This window comes from Melozone crissalis, unplaced genomic scaffold, assembly GCF_028551555.1.
Source record: "Melozone crissalis strain CALT ecotype California unplaced genomic scaffold, PUWL_Pcris_2 ptg000027l_1, whole genome shotgun sequence".
Lineage (NCBI taxonomy): Eukaryota > Metazoa > Chordata > Aves > Passeriformes > Passerellidae > Melozone > Melozone crissalis.
The window spans coordinates 50,745,390-50,761,610 of record NW_026535805.1 but is presented as its reverse complement, the minus strand read 5'-3'; the positions used below and the strand labels follow the sequence as shown (position 1 = coordinate 50,761,610).

Genomic DNA, 16,221 nt, shown 5'->3' with positions numbered 1-16,221 from the left:
TACATATACAAGAGAGAAGACTGCATGAAAAACCACCTGGCAAAATCACCTGAATTACACCAGAAGTGTATACATGGCTTAGAAAATCAAAATGTTAAAAAACACATTACACTGAGAAAAGTATTTTTATGTATATAAAGATATTTGTCATCAACTAGCATCTGAATTATACTTATGATTAAGAGCTAAACTGAAGCCTGTTGAAGAAAGAATTCTAACTGATTATACCATATTTAAGGAATATGTTAAAACTCAGCTGTTAGACAAAATTCATGTGATTAAACAAATGTGCAAGTTTATTGTACGCATCGGTATGCAACACTCTCCCAATTTCATTTATAATGAAAGATGATTCAAAATGTTGTTAGCTGAAATTAGGTATATTTATTTGTAGATTGAGAGCATCAAGTTGTACTATGAAATTCACACATAGGAAGAATAGTTTCTCCTTTCCATTATCTGATGATTATTTTTAGGTACTCATGACTGTATTAATAATCTCTACCCTACGTTTTTTAAAAGCAGAACATATACATAACAAGTAATTCATATAAAACAAAGCCAGTCTTGCTTATATGTTTTTATTATTATCAACAAGAAATCCAAGATTAATTTTACTCCATTTCTCAGTAGCATTTACTCATTTACTCAGTTTCTCAGTAGCATTTGTTGCCAAGGATTTAGTTGTTAGAGATCACTGGAATATAATAGTAATAGAGAAACAACCAAACCTAAAAAATTCAAAGATCATGGTTTAACTGGTCTTGGATACTGAATGTATCATCACATACAATATTACCAAATCATAGTTAATTATTTATGTACCTATTAAGAACCAGAAGTGGTTTTTGTTGCTATAAAACACATTTAACACATTTTTACTATGATAAAAATGTCACCCTTTTTCAGAATGAGATCAAACCCATCCAGAAGCTTCTCATTTAAATTACAACATATATTTCCAGAAAAGGGGATTGTAAAAATTTGACTTTATACAGACATACAAAATGAGTCTGGGAATTAACTCTGTACCATAACTAGGAAAAGGTATATAGATAACCTGTGAATGCAAAAAGATTTTTTAAAATTATAATAAAAATGTTGGTTATAATCAAAATCCTGCTTATAGAGACTATGAAATTGAAGTCATCAAATGTGTGTTTATCTGTGGTACTAAAAACATGTGCTTTAGGAAATACTTTCAATATTACAAATCTGCTTTTAAAGGGAACAAAAGAAAAGTTTAAATATTGTAACCTCTACAGTGGCTAAAAGCAAATAGATTGACAAAAAAACTTCATCTCCAGGACATTAGTATCAAACTTTTCCTGAAGTCCATTTTAGTAATCATCATGCATTTAAAACATTTTATATAAATTTGAATAATGTCTTAAATGCACTAGTTTTATGCAGAAAGTTCTGGACAGCAGTATACTGTCTAGAAGTATAAAACTATAGCGATAAAGAATATTCATGAAAGTTCAATTAAAAAAGAAGTTATTCTTTTGCTGATAAGACAGCAGGAACTCTGGCATCGAAAACAAATTTCTGACCTTTAAAAATAAAAAGTTAACATCCTACAGCCTGAGACCTTTACCAGTTCTCTTTGGCAGAGACAAATAGCCAAGAAAAATCATAACACTGTGTATGACACTAAGAATTCTGGTAATCAAAGGAAACTAGCTATAAATCAATTTGTCAAAAGAATTCCTATATTCTTAGATATTCTCCATGGTAATCTCATGGTTTTGTGTTGTTTTGTATAATGTAACTTGAGAGATAAGAAAAGAAAGTATCTTTGATAGGATTAGTTATTAAAACTGATTACTATCTTTGTAGTTAAGAACAGCATAATCAGTGTTCACCAATACTTGCCTAAAGCAGTTCAAATTAGCAAAGTGTCTACATTCCTTGGTAATGGTATCAGCAGAAGTTACAGACCATTATTAATATAAAATTTCAGATCTGAGCAGTTTCATTCTTGGGACTTAAATGAGAAGTAGAAAAAAATGTTCTTGCTCACCATGGAAGAACTTATTAAAAAGTTTAATTAGCACCAACCCTTTAGAACAGGACTTTTTTTTCAGTACTAGAAAATTAACAGAATAGCATAGCATCTGATATAGTTGATTCATCTCTTGCCAAATGTTTCCAGTACAGAAGCTGAAAAATATAATGATTTTAATTAATCTAATGATGGAATGTGATGAGCATTTATTCTTCTTACTGAAGCCAATAGGTGTTACTAAAACCTGGACAGCTTTGAACAGAAACAGTTTCCATACTTACTGATTTTGGTAAGTAAATCTAAGCTACCTACATTTGAAAACATTTGTCTCTGGAAATCTACATGTCTCTAGTGACAGCACACCTTCCATTCCAAAACTTAAGTCTTCATATATCCATGATAAATAGGCTTACTTTGTCTTTATGTAGTGCTGGCAAAGCACATGGTGCTAAGCAATTAAAAAAAAAAAGTGCTAAACCCCTACTAAAATTTCTACCCCAGAGAGTTGAAAGGGCACAAGCTGTAAAGCACAGGAAATGCAAAACACAACACAACACAGACAGAATGACAAGTGGTTGGTATCACTGAAATGCTTTACAAAATAAGTGGATTTTCAGGAGGTTTTTGAAGGAGGATAGTGAAGGATCTTTACGTACGTTAATTGGGAGGCTGTTCCATGTGTAGGAGGCAGCGTGGAAAAAGACACAAAGTTGGGAGTGAGCAAAACAGACAAAAGGGGAATTAAGAGCGATGCTTGGGAAGTGCTGACAGTAAAGGAAATGAGGACCAAGGTTAAGCCAGAACCAAGAGTGCCTTGAACATGGCAAACTTTATGCAAGGGAGGAAAAAATTCCTGGCAAAGGCTTAAGAAGCGAGGAAATATGGGCAATTATACAGGAAAGGAGAAATGACTTGTGCAGCATGTCCCATAGAAAAAAAATAAAAACAGAAGAGAGTTAGAAAGTGGGAGACCAGTTCACATCAAGTACCTCATTGTAACAAACATTTCAGTCTTTAATAATAGAAAATAATTAACTTCACTGAGATTATATCCAATACCCAGCCATATGGGAGGGGTGGCAAGAACATCAAACTGCAATGGTTCTTCTTCTAAAGCTGTTAAATCATGTGAAAAATGACTATGTAGTGTAAAAACCACACAACTAAAGTAAAATCAAATGGAAAAGGTTAGGAAAAAAGATGTTTAAAACACATGGCAATAAATGCAGCAGTAAAATGTGTTTGTTATGACTGTTCCATAAAATGAGTAAACTCATTTAATGCAGAAATCAAGTCTGTCATACAGAGATTTAGCTGATGCACTTCTCTTCATCATCACTACCACCAGTTATGTGAAATACACAAACTCAAAATGTCCACTGAACTTTGATGAACGAAACTTGCAAAATACAAACCTGCTAGCCCATAAGAGAAATAAATTAAATACTTTTCAAACTTTTGAAGGGGAACAAATTACCATGATTTTACACATTCTGAGACAGAAGTGTCTTTTTGAAAGGTCTAAGTTTACTATCTGTCCAATTAAAATCTTGGGTCATTTACAAGCTCAAGAGCCAAGAATGAAGAAATTGAGCAATTTGTCACTAACATTTGTAATAGCAACACCTGTATTACTGAAGCCTTCAAAAGTAATACTGGAATTCATATTACCACTTCCTATCCTTGCCAATATTTCAAAGGAATCATAAACATATTGGTTACACTTCATGTTTGATATCTTTCAGATTTAAACATAAATCCAGGTTCAAGTAACTCACATGTTATCAACAGACGTGGAGCTTGAATATTTTGCAGTTCAAGTCACAATATCATTGATGTCCACCTCTAAAACAGACTAAGCCAAATCCTATCATACTTTGCTAGAAACTTAAAAACAAACATCTAAGTCTCCACTCCTCTTCCATGTAATGAGTGTCCATCAGTAAGCCCAATTAGCTCACTTGTTATTTTATTTCCACTCATACTGTCACAAATTATCTGTTTAAAATATAGATGATGGAATGTTAGTTGCTTGCAGTCACTCTCAGTGAGAGGACTCAAAGCAGTCCTTTTTTTCTTGTGTGTGTACGTGCAAAATGCCAGGGAAAAAAGTATTAAATACATTTCCAAACACAGTTTTAGAAGATCTCAATTTAGGAATGCTTCCTTTAACTCCAATTAAAGCTTGCAGAAGAATCCTTTTCACTTCAAAACCCAATCTGACTCAAAAAAAAAAAATCTATGTGGTCTTTGGCAAGCTTTAAAGTGTAAAAGTAACAGGATTATCAGTTAGACCCTTAATTAGAGAGTAAGAAATTAATGCATCTCTGCCTATATGAAGGCACATCACATATACATCAGTTTGAACAAATTCTTATTACACAATCTCAAATACTCAGGGAAATCTGTACTTACCCACAAATCATGCTCAGCATAATCAAACAGCAGCCAAACCTTTCTGTCACTGTGAGAAAGGAAAACCTTCTGCAATGCAATCACATTTGGGTGCTTCAACTCTCGTAAAAGCTGCAGAGAAACAGAGAAGCTCTTGTTACTTCTGTGCTTGTTAAGAAAAGCAAACACAGCAACAAAATCACCAAACAGGTCAAATAACAAACAAGTAACCCTAAAACAGGCCCTAGAAGGAAAGACACCACAGATTCACCACATTATCTTCCAAACATCAAAATCAGGATATACACAGCCTCTGTGGCATGGGCTGCTGTTCTAACAGCACAGCTGCCCATCACTATCTACCCTTCTCTGTCCCACAACCAGCACAAAGCTGCCCATCCCACCTATTCATCCTGCTTGCCATCAGTACCCTTCTTTAAAGAAGTTATTACACACAAGTATAACTGTTTTCTTATCAAAGGTGAACATCAGTATTTGAGGATGCCAGAATGAAGCTTGGTCCAGTTCTTTGTCAGGACAACACAGGTCTTGATCACCACATAGTTATTTTATAATCAATAATTTTCTTTTGCTTTGGATCCCTACCTCACTTGCCCTAAGGTTCATAGGTTGTTGCTCTCAGAAAACAGGGTGTTTTCAAAGAAAAGTCTGCCAAAATGGGTTTACTACTGGCTGTTTAAACTATTATTCTGTAATCTGGAAATAATCTCATATTTATTTATTGCGTGAAAGAAATTATTGATAGTTATTGAACTTATTGATAGTTATTGCTTGAAAGAAATTATTAATAGTTTTCTTATTGAAAGAAAACTAGGTCTCATCACTAATTAGCATACTAAAGCAGGCACTGCTGCTGAAGTCATCATCCTCTGCCAGATTAAACCAGGTTCAGGAGGAGTTGTGAAGCTGTACTCCCAAAAACAATTTCTATGGAATCACTTTCCCCCTCTCCACACTGTAGTCACCAGAATGATTGATCATTCCTATTTTATCTGGAAATTGCTCACATCTGCAACACTAGTATATACATTGCCAAGAATCAATTCCTAATGGTAAATTGTAAATGGAATATGTTCCAAGGCACATTTGGGAGAAATGAGTCTTCTATCATTTCACCCTACAGAAAAAGTCTCAAGATTATTTTATTTCCCCTAAAATCAATATTTTTAGGAGAAATAAAATACTGATTTAAAATTATATTATCTTTTGACTACACAGATATCTGTCAAGACAAGAAATCTAAAGAATATCATAGCTTAAATGTATTCCAATTTCCCAGCAAATGAAATAATTTTTTTACCATGCAGGAAGTGTTTTCTTATTTTTCTTTCTTTCCCTAACCCTGAGCCTCCTTTTCTGCATGCCAAACAAGCCCAGTTCCCTCAGCAGCTTCTTGTGAGACTTGCTCTTTGTTAATTCTGGCTGTCAAGGCTGCATGCCACAGCAGTCAATGCTTCAGCAGCACAAGAGAAACCAAGGAAATGTTGGCTCTAGGAGTCCAACACACCACATCAAGAATGAGAGCTCTATTCTAGCTATGCTAGAGTTGCAGTGGTGCTCCACCACAACTACAGCAGGCCAAAAATGATAACATAAGGTACAAGGGATGGGCATGAGCCACAAACACAAGCCGTTGGTCAGATTTATGTTAAAAATCATCTCGTCTAGAAATATGCTACTGCAGGAGAGAGGGTGACCACAGGGACTGAAGAGATGAAACTCTTAGGGACATAAAGAGTGGAGATAAGGGAAGTCATTCTAAAAGCGCTGGAAAGATGTGATGAGAAAGGAATATTGGGCAGAACCAAATCCACAGCTGTGGAAATCAAAAGACAGCAAGTTTGAGACAAGTGTTTCAAAGACAAGCATCGATCTAAGGCTGAGACAAAAAGAAACAAGGTACCTCAGAAACTGTATTTTCATTACTGCGGACAGGTGGAAGACAACAATGTGAAAATTTGGGTGACACAGTGAAGCTACTTCTTGGCATCTACCACCTACCCTAACAACTTCTATTAGTGATGCACCTTTATGTGATATGATTGCTATGTCCATGCATCACCATAAACACCTTTGACAAACTTGCATTTCAGCCCTACCTAGAACCACATGGACAACTTCAGGGATGTGGTAAATCATTGTCTGCAGTTTTCCTGCTTTATAAACTTTAAACAAACAGAACAGATCAATGAAACAATACCAATATTACTTTCTTAGGTCTTCTGCAGAAGTAAATCGGTTTGAAGATTTGGCTGGCTAAGTTTGAATTTAGAAGGAAGAAATTACTATATTGTCCTAGTACTTGAAAGACTCCAGTGTACTTGACATCTTCTATTACAAGATAGCAACCGGAACATAAAAGGGCTCTGCAACTACTATAATTTCTTAGTAAATGAACAAAGCATTGTATTGAATAGTACTTTAACCTAATGTTCCTCCAAAATTTAAGTTCCATCATACACAACTTGAGGTAAAATGCTACTAAAAACCTGTGTCTCAGTTATGATACATTCCCTTCTTGTAACAGCGCACAATGCAGTTTAGACAGAAAGACACTCAGAAGGACTTCATAATGAATTATCAACATCTGTGCAACTTTGACTGGCCTGTACAATGGCTTTAATCTAAACAGATTATGATGATTATTATTGAAAGTGTTAACAAGAGAATTGTACATTGTTTATCACCATTCTTAGCTGATTGCACAGCTTAAAGTTTAAAATTATGCTTTTGGATAGCCCAAATAGCATGGAACAGCTTCTAGGATTTCCAAATGGTATCTGCTATATGCAGAATTGCTAGTAACTTCTTCAACTGTCTGATGAATAATAAGTTCTCCATGAGAGAATTTCTGTGAGAACTTCCCTCACAAGTCAATGTCTCTTATAGCAGGGGAAGGTCATAATGTGAAAGTCTCTGATGACTGAAAAAAAGTTAAGTTGGCAACAGTATTGGTATAGAAGCTTGAAGCCTTGGAAATGTAAAATGTCAGTAGTCATGCTGAGGTAGACTTTGCATAGAAAATCCAAGTAAAGAGTAAAGGCTGTCTGGCCAGAGAAGGAGCACAAGAGAGTATACAAGATTAAGCAAGTAAAAGTGGGATATCATAAAACAAACAAAAAAATCTGTTATTTTAACCTACATTTTCAATAATAGTTATGATAACTGACCATGGAATGAACACACTGATAAAAGAAATGCCTTACCCATAAGAAAGTAAAAACTAGCACAAGTCATTTACAAGCAAAACTCAGAGGTGGTATCAGATGATTAGCAAATAGATCACATACATCCAAAAAAGGGGCACAAAGGAGACATTTGGAGACTTGCGAATCCAAAGCATGCCAAAAAAACAATTTTCAAACAATGAACATAAAGAAAAATGTGTGAAAAACAAACTATCCTTTCTTCTCTGATAATTGATTTTCTACTCAAGCAGAAGATCTGAGTTCAAATTTCAACCTTATAATAGTTTCAAGCACTTCATCAGATGGGAAAGATGACAACTGGAATACATCCAAGGTGAGAAAAAAAATACCCTAAAGGGGCAGATCTCAAGGTAAAGTAGCTCTGTGTATTAACTATTTGAAGAGTTACCAAAGAACAAGTATTGTGTTTATTAATAAAACCCATCTCAATATCAACATCATGAGTGTGAATGATCTGAATAAATAAAGGCAGCATTTCCAAGGAAGAAAAGGAATGTGATAATGCATCATCTTTTATGCTACTTTATTCTGTGACTGAGTAAACAAAGAGTAACAGAAACAAGATTAAATCAAAAGCACAAAATCTGAATTCACACACTTAAAAACCAGACTGAAAAGTCATCAGGTGCAAGTAATAAATTGTAGAACTGGATTGCCATAAAACAATGAAGAAAATTGAGATGGCAAATCTGATATTAGATATCCTAGTTGAGGTCCTTACAGGAGAGAATGGAATGTATTTATATCAATACATAAAAGGCTTCTGTGATTTTTTTAAATACTATATGCGGTTTTCTCTGCTCAAACACCTCTCCCTCCACACCCACACAAAAGATGAACTCTCCCAGAAAGAGATAAGGGGGGTCAAAGGAGCAAAACAATCCATCTCTCAATGGGTAATTCTCAATTACTCCAACTTTCTCAACTACTGTAACTGATCAAATATTGAACGAAATAAGATGGATACCCACTAAAACACAAAGATATGAGCATCAATGGTGAAAGAAATCATTACACTAATAAATATGGCTGAAGAACAGAAAGACAGCTAATAAGAGCTAAAATCATCCTGCAAGTTAGCATGTCATTAAGAGGAAGTTTCAGGAATAGCTTCTCAATAGCAGGGAAAACCATATTTCATTTACTTCTTTAGCAACATTGGACAACAAATTTAGTTGATGAATTTGATATAACTCACCAGTAAGATTTCCTAGACAGCATGTGCTCTTGTAGAAGCCTTCATGAAAAATGGGTTTACTGAGGTTTTACTGATCATCTCCAGCACATGGAAAAGATGATTGACAGACAGCAAGCCCTACAGCAATTTGGTTTAAATGCTTGAACTGTGCCTGAAAATCGTCTATCACCATAAAATGCAAATTCCTTTTACAAGAAGTAGACAAGCAACTAGAAAGTCTCTTGATCTTTTGAGCGAGGTAAAATTCTCCCTTTTTCCTCCCAAAGAGACAGACAACTTCTGTGAATGGGAGAAGAGCTGCAGTGTAACCAATATAAACAAAGTGATCAATTTTGAGAGCACTTAGCACATTTAAACACAAGTCAAAAAGTATATTCCTCAAGGAAATCTTGCCCAGAAAAACTTTTATGCCACTGGATGAATAATGCTTTCTAGCTACCACTTGAAAAACGCAGGGTGAGGACAGACACTTCCATCTTGCTGTGAAGGAAACCTAAGAAAAATTAGAGAAAACACAAAGACAAACCAGTGCTGTCACAACTGACACCAGTAAATCTTGCAGCAAACATGCATTTCTGTGTCAGTGATGACAAAACCCATAACCTTAAAAAATTTACTCAGGGGGCAATCTCATCTAAGAGGCGTACCCACCTCTCACATCGTTTACTTCAGTCTTTTGATCTATGTACTTCAACTGATCTGGAACAGCACTGGTAGTTTCTGTGATGGAAATGCACACTGTACTGCACTGAACCATTTTCAAGGTTAGAACAAAAACATCTAACAGGCAGAAATGTGGATCATAAGAAATCACAGGAAAGGCCAAAGCATGAGGCTGATTGCTCATAAAAGCATTTGCACATTACAGAATTTTAAAGCTGCCTCCTCTGTGATGAATCTATTTGAAGCCCCTAGGGTCACTGAAGGGTTTTTTTTTAATTGAAGCTGGGCTTTTCAAAGGAACATAAAGATCATAATTTTATTTCTTTTAAAATTCCAACTGGTTTTGAGGCTATTAATCAATACTAGATCCTGTCCTCAGTGTTGTCAATATTACCCTTTCTATAGACCCTCTACTGCCTTTTATCATATCAAGCTCATGCTGCAGCTTTTCTCTCAGGGAGGTATATATGGGCCTCTCTCAAAAAAAAAAAAAAAAAAAAACCAAAAAAAAACCCCAAAACAAAACAGAACAAACAAACAAAAAAAAAAAAACCCACACAAAAATAAATAGGCAGCTATTTATTTTATCTAACATGTAAGAACAAACCTTTGCTAACTGTGCTACAGATCTTGAAGTTATCAAGAAAAGAGAAGGGAATTGAAATTCAAACAGGGTAGCACATTAGAAAACTACTCAAAATTCAGCTTTTTCTAGTGGTGCAGTTGATTCTGAAGTTAGGGATTTTCCAGTTTGGATTCCCATTTCTCCTTGGCGAAATTACAATTACAGAGTTACTGCATAACTGAAGAACCAAAAGACTTTATATTAATACCTTCAAACTGAGCAGGTATAGAGGGTTTGTTTCCAGCTTTAAGTTCTCCATGGCTGACCCTTTTATAAGAGGTCTCAGGAAGATGCAGGCAACATAAAAACAGACATGGAGAAATATAGACATATACACACACACAAAAAAACCAAACAAACAAAACAAAAAAAAAAACCAACACACCAAAAATCCCAAAATCGAAAACAAAACAAAAAAAACCACCCAAACAAACAATAAAAACAACCTAAAAAAATACATCCAAACAATCTAAAGAGAAAGGTAAAAGTTTAAGCATTAGCTTAGGCCTCTACCTACTTTAGAAAGGACATATTCCTCATACTCTGGTCTGGTAAGTCCTTGGACTGCCTTTGGCATGCAAAACCAAGTAGGGGAGGTAGAGTAAAATGCCAAAAATTAACAACTGCCATTCTTACACAAACTGCTAGGAGAGCTGCCTGAGTTTACTCCAGGGCACACTGCAAATTAAAATTAACAAGCTAAAGTAATTCAAAACAGACTCTAAGTAGAGCCCATGCAGATTCTCTTCTTCCCTCTAATTCTTCCTATACATGTATCTGATTTTGACCAGTTTGATCCCAAGCAGTCCTTTAAATTAAAAGCTCCCTCCAAGTATGCCTTACATATTCTTCAACCTTTTTTCACATTTGCATCTCTTCAAAGCATACAGTCTCCAAGCTGTGAGGGCTTCAGACTACCAGAAGTGAAAGATCAAGTATTTAAAAAAAAAAAAAAAAAGATGACAATGAACAGAATCTAACCAGTCGACTGCCAAATGTCAGGACAGGAAAAAGGCAAAAATGTGCCCCACCCTCCTCCTATGAGAAGGATTAAGAAAGTATTTATTCTATAAATATTTTCATTTCAGGAGCTGAAAATGATCTGGCATTGCTAAATAACATTTTTATTCTGAAACAAAAGCTTGGCAAAAGACATCTTGAAAGTATTACATTTTAACTCCACTAAAGAAATAGAAACTAGGATAGCTGCATTTTTAATTCTTAAGGTCTCCAGCAAAAAAAAATTATCTTTGGCATTTATCTTGAAACACACAAGCAGAAATACAAGTATAAAAATTCTTTCAATTACTTACTTACCAATATCATAGACCAGAGCACAGACTTCTTAATAATAGAGACAAAGGACAACTGTAAAATTACTTCCAGTGCAAGAAATGTCTCAATTTTTAATACACCTATATAAGGAAATGCTGACATTAAAAACACACAATTTGCTCCAGTGCATATATTATATATCTAATTTATTTTCATATTTTTCAACAAAATAAATCTGAATTAAAATTGAACTTGCACATCTCCCTAAAGGAAACTTAGGAAGCTGTGTATTTAATTTTGGTCAGTCTGGCTCAGATTTAGCAATAACCATTTTCCTCCCAACTGAAAGGCATAGATAAGTTAAAGCTCTGTCTCTCTCTACAGAGATTTTTCTCCTTATTTGGCCTACAATAAAAGAACATCCAACCACTCAGATAACACCAACAACTAAACTGAAAGTAACTTGCTGAAAAAGTAATAGTGAATTTTGGTCCTTTCTGAAGGTTTTAAGACACCCTGAATTTGCTTTTAGGCTGAACAGAAATTTTTTCTGTTACTGAAAGGATAAAGGAATTTCCCATCAAACTAACAAAGACTCTTAAACCTAAAGCTATATTAAAATGTGAAAATTGGAGAGAGGGAATACAACACATTACAAGTAGCATCACATAATTCCTAAACCCACACATTCACTCTGGAGTTTTAAACTGCAACTAGTTTTCTCTTACAGGTTTTATTCTAACATTTCCACACTTCTGAATTCCTGACAACTAGTTATCACCTTGCTCTAGCACTGTATCTCATAGTGAATAAACAGTGATGGCAACTGAGGTGCTCTAAAACTCTTGCAGAAGGGCAAATAGGATGAGGAGACATCAATGCTGATAATCCATTTCTCAAAGGTTTTCCACTCAAGAAGATTTCAGAAAGTTAAATGGTATACGAAGCAGAGCAAGACAAACAATTCTATAGCAAAGAACAGCCAAAAAGCATGTTTTTCCAACCTCAATTAACTATGGCACCATATTGATGCATCTCTCAAAAGGTAATAAATTTCTAATCTATACAAAATATTGGGCAGGGATTGCAATACTATCCTGCAAAGATAATATTTTTACAGTCCATTTCCCCCCTAAAGTTTACTTATCTCCTCTACTTAACTGATTCTTTGATTAATTGACTTGATTAATTGACTTGATTGACTACTTCCATTATTAAAGCAATTTTTTCATTTTTGTGATTATTTGCCATTTTCCACATTTTATACAATATAAACACAAATTGTGAAACAAGTTATTTGAAATTACCACTAAAAAAAACCCAAAAACCACAGATCTTGAAAAAACATCCACATGGTGGTGTTCACAGGGATGCTAGGATGAGGGAAGAGACAAGAATCTTGACTCTTATGTTTCAGAAGGCTGATTTATTTTTTTATGAGATATATATATATATATATATAAAAATACACTAAAATAATTTTAAAAAGGATTTCATCAGAAGGCTTGAAAGGAAAGAAGTGGAATGATAACATAAGCTCGTGACTGTCAGAGAGTCCAAGCCAGCTGACTGTGATTGGCCATTAATTAGAAACAACCAACATGGACCAACCAAAGATGCACCTGTTGCATTCCACAGCAACAGATGATTATTGTTTTTCTTTTCCTCTGAGGCTTCTCAGGAGAAAAATCCTAGCAAAGGGATTTTTCAGAAAATATCATATCTGCACTTCCACCTAACAACTTCTTGCATCTGAACAGTGATAATAACCAGCCTCTCAACTTAGCGAATGTGTTTGTTGGGCTCAGAGAAAAGTGCAATTCTGAGCCTCTACTTCTTATCCTGAAGTTCTCTATCCTATGGCATGAAAATTGCCCACATTTGCTAGAACCAGTGTGCATCAAGTGTGACAATGCTGAGCTGATCCAGCATCTATATCCAAGACCCAAAGTTTCTGCCAAAACCACCTGTAAAATTCAGTGTGTGAGGGGCTTTCTCAGATGATGCTTAACAGATTTGGCTCCATAATAAATTGGTTGTGAGACTGCCAGCATCTCCTCTTTCAACAACCACCAAGTGGCAAACATGGCTTCAGTCCTCTCCACTGCCCTGACCTGCTGAACACAAGGGGTTCAGTGCCTGGAGAGACACCTCAGGACAATATTCCAGGTAAAAAATGTTCCAGAGAGGTGACTCTCTGCAGCCTAAAGGAAGGAAGGAAAGGGCCAAAAAATGCAGCTTCTCAAGTATGCAAGCTGCAAGTTACAAATCCAACTTTACAATTTAAATCTACCCCTGCTTTGTAAAAGGACTTGGTGTATTATTCAAGGTCAGGTGTGCTGCTACTCAGTACTCTCACATCCACGTTCTCAACTTGCAGACAATTATTTCTCCAATACAGAAGTATACAGGAATATAAATCAACAGTTATAATGACACAACAGTCTAACAATAATTTATCATGTCCAATAGCATTTTAATAAGGCACTCTTCTGATAAGACAAAGCACTAACAAAACACACTTTTGGAATTCAAAAACTGTTGGGGAAAAAATAACTAGCTTAGCTTAATTTTGTATCCAGGGGCTGTATGCCAGATCAGGTATCTTGTGTCATGGTTAAGGAATGGTATTCTCCAATGTAGTGTTCCCACCAAAACCACTTCAAACCATGTCAGTTGCTCATTCCTCGCTCTTCCCCAACCCATCTGGAAGGCTGGAGAGAACTGATGGCACAAAAGGCAAAGTTCAGGCTTGAGACAAGAACAATTTACTGGAAATAGCAACAATATTAATAACAAAAGTGCATACAAGAGAGGTGAATTATTCATATGCAAATGCTCACCACCACATCACAGGGGATCTGATAAGACAGACCCAAAAGGGAGCCCTTCCTCCATTCCTGGAAAATGGCATGAGGTGGTCCTTGTGCAAAAATTAACCCCATCATGGCCAGAATGAGGACACCTGTCTGCCTATAGCCAGCATAAAGTCTGTGCTCTGAGATACTCAGAAGAAACTCAATTAAGTGCCTATGCCCCAATCTGGACCAAAGAAGAAGGTTGATCCACCAACAAACAGCAACCTCCAGCTGGGATACAATTCTGTTATATACCATTTCCATGATGCTGAATCACAGAAAGCAGATTTTTCATGGAGGAATAACACAGCCTTGTAAATCCCATTAAGTTCCCCATGACACTGTTATGTGACAACTCATATGTACTTTAGCATTTAGGGTTTAAAAGAAAATAGTACTTTTTTATAATTAATGTGGGAAAAGAAAAAAAAAAAAAGGGGGGAAAACCCAGCTAAGTAACCAACTAAACACAACCCTAATGGTTATGCTCATATCCTTCATATGCTTCATTCTACTCACTCAAGACTGGGATACAGGCTTTTAGATACATGATTTATACTTATGCTCTTCTTTAAATAGAAAATTAAATCAAATCAGAGGTATGAATTCAAAACATATTAAGCATATTAAATCTCTGCTCCTTACGGGAATCAAGTTAAAACTGCTTTAGTTCTGAATGACAGCATCCATTAAACTTTGATGTACTTCAACTGATGTGCTTTAATGTCTTAGATGTCTTACCTCTACTTAAACAAGCTAATACACAAGCCTGCAGTTGCAAGTGTAAATTGAGTCTAATAGTACACTCCAAACAAGAAACGTGCCTGCAGACAGCAGGAGATAATGTATTATTTAGGGGTTTTAACTTCCTTTTATTAACTTGGGTTTGTTTAAAATAGTAAAAGTTGTGCACATAGATCAGGTTTCTTATATATTGTTTCCAAATAAGATTAATTTAGAAATATTACTCTTTCAGAGTTTTTACTCAAAAATTCTTTCTATAATTACTCTGTTGACAGTTATTTACAATAAATTCAGCATTTCACTCTGGAAGCACAACACTAGAACGTTCTTAGAGTTCATTAACACAATCACCCGTTAAATTTGTTCTGCTTTTGCTCACAGGTTTCTACTTTTTTACCCAAATCTTCTGCAATCTTCAGCCACACATTAGACAAATCTAATGTGTGAAGCAAGCTAAAACAAGATGTTCACTGGCAGTCTCCCAAGTCATTAAACGCCTACCACAAGATTCTTCTCATACTCTCAGGATCAGACTGCAACTGGATAAAAAATTCAGTCTGTAATCTATAGCCTGCTATTTCCTCATTCTTCTATTAAATATAAAGAAATCCTTTAATGAGACAACGAATGCAGCAAAATCACATTTTCCTCAGTAAGTACCAATACAGGTCAGAAAGGCTCAAAAGGGTGACTTAAAGCAAGTTACAGAATTTGGTAAGAGGGACAGAAATATAAACAAGGTATGGTAAATATGCTCTTACAGCAACCCCTAAGAGACCAGATCAATTTTGTAAGAAAACTTTGGAAACAACATTAGGTTGTTATCAGATGAAGAAATTAGTAACTGGTTAATATTTACCAACATAGGAAGTTAAGCATGTGGCACTATGCATTTATCCTCCAATGAATATAATCCTTCTCTAAACAGACTTTGACTCCAAGCAAATGCATAGTGAGCTGACTTTTTGCCCAAAGCAGCAAAAGCCATGTGGCCCTGAAAACAACCTTCTACAAACACTCACATTAGACTTTCTTCCTGAGAACTGACTGCTGACACTGCCCCAGATGTTATGAAGAAAGGACTAATTGGAAGTCTCTTAAGACCTCCAACAGAACTCTTCCAGTATCTCATTAAGCATGCAATTAGCAGCAGCAAATAACATTTTCCTAATCCCAGCAAAAACTACAGCACTCGTTTACATGCATCCTCCTTCTGAAACAACAAC

At 35.4% G+C, this 16,221-nt stretch overlaps 1 protein-coding gene across 2 annotated transcripts in view; it reads right to left on the bottom strand.

The window, feature by feature from the left end:
* The window catches only part of CDK19 (cyclin dependent kinase 19), a 118,974-nt gene that overhangs the window by 67,919 nt on the left and 34,834 nt on the right, over positions 1-16,221 (bottom strand). For both annotated transcript variants that reach the window (XM_054279991.1, XM_054279990.1), the window contains exon 3: positions 4,424-4,534. In XM_054279991.1, coding sequence (XP_054135966.1) covers positions 4,424-4,534 — 111 coding nt within the window. The remainder of the gene's footprint in view (positions 1-4,423; positions 4,535-16,221) is intronic.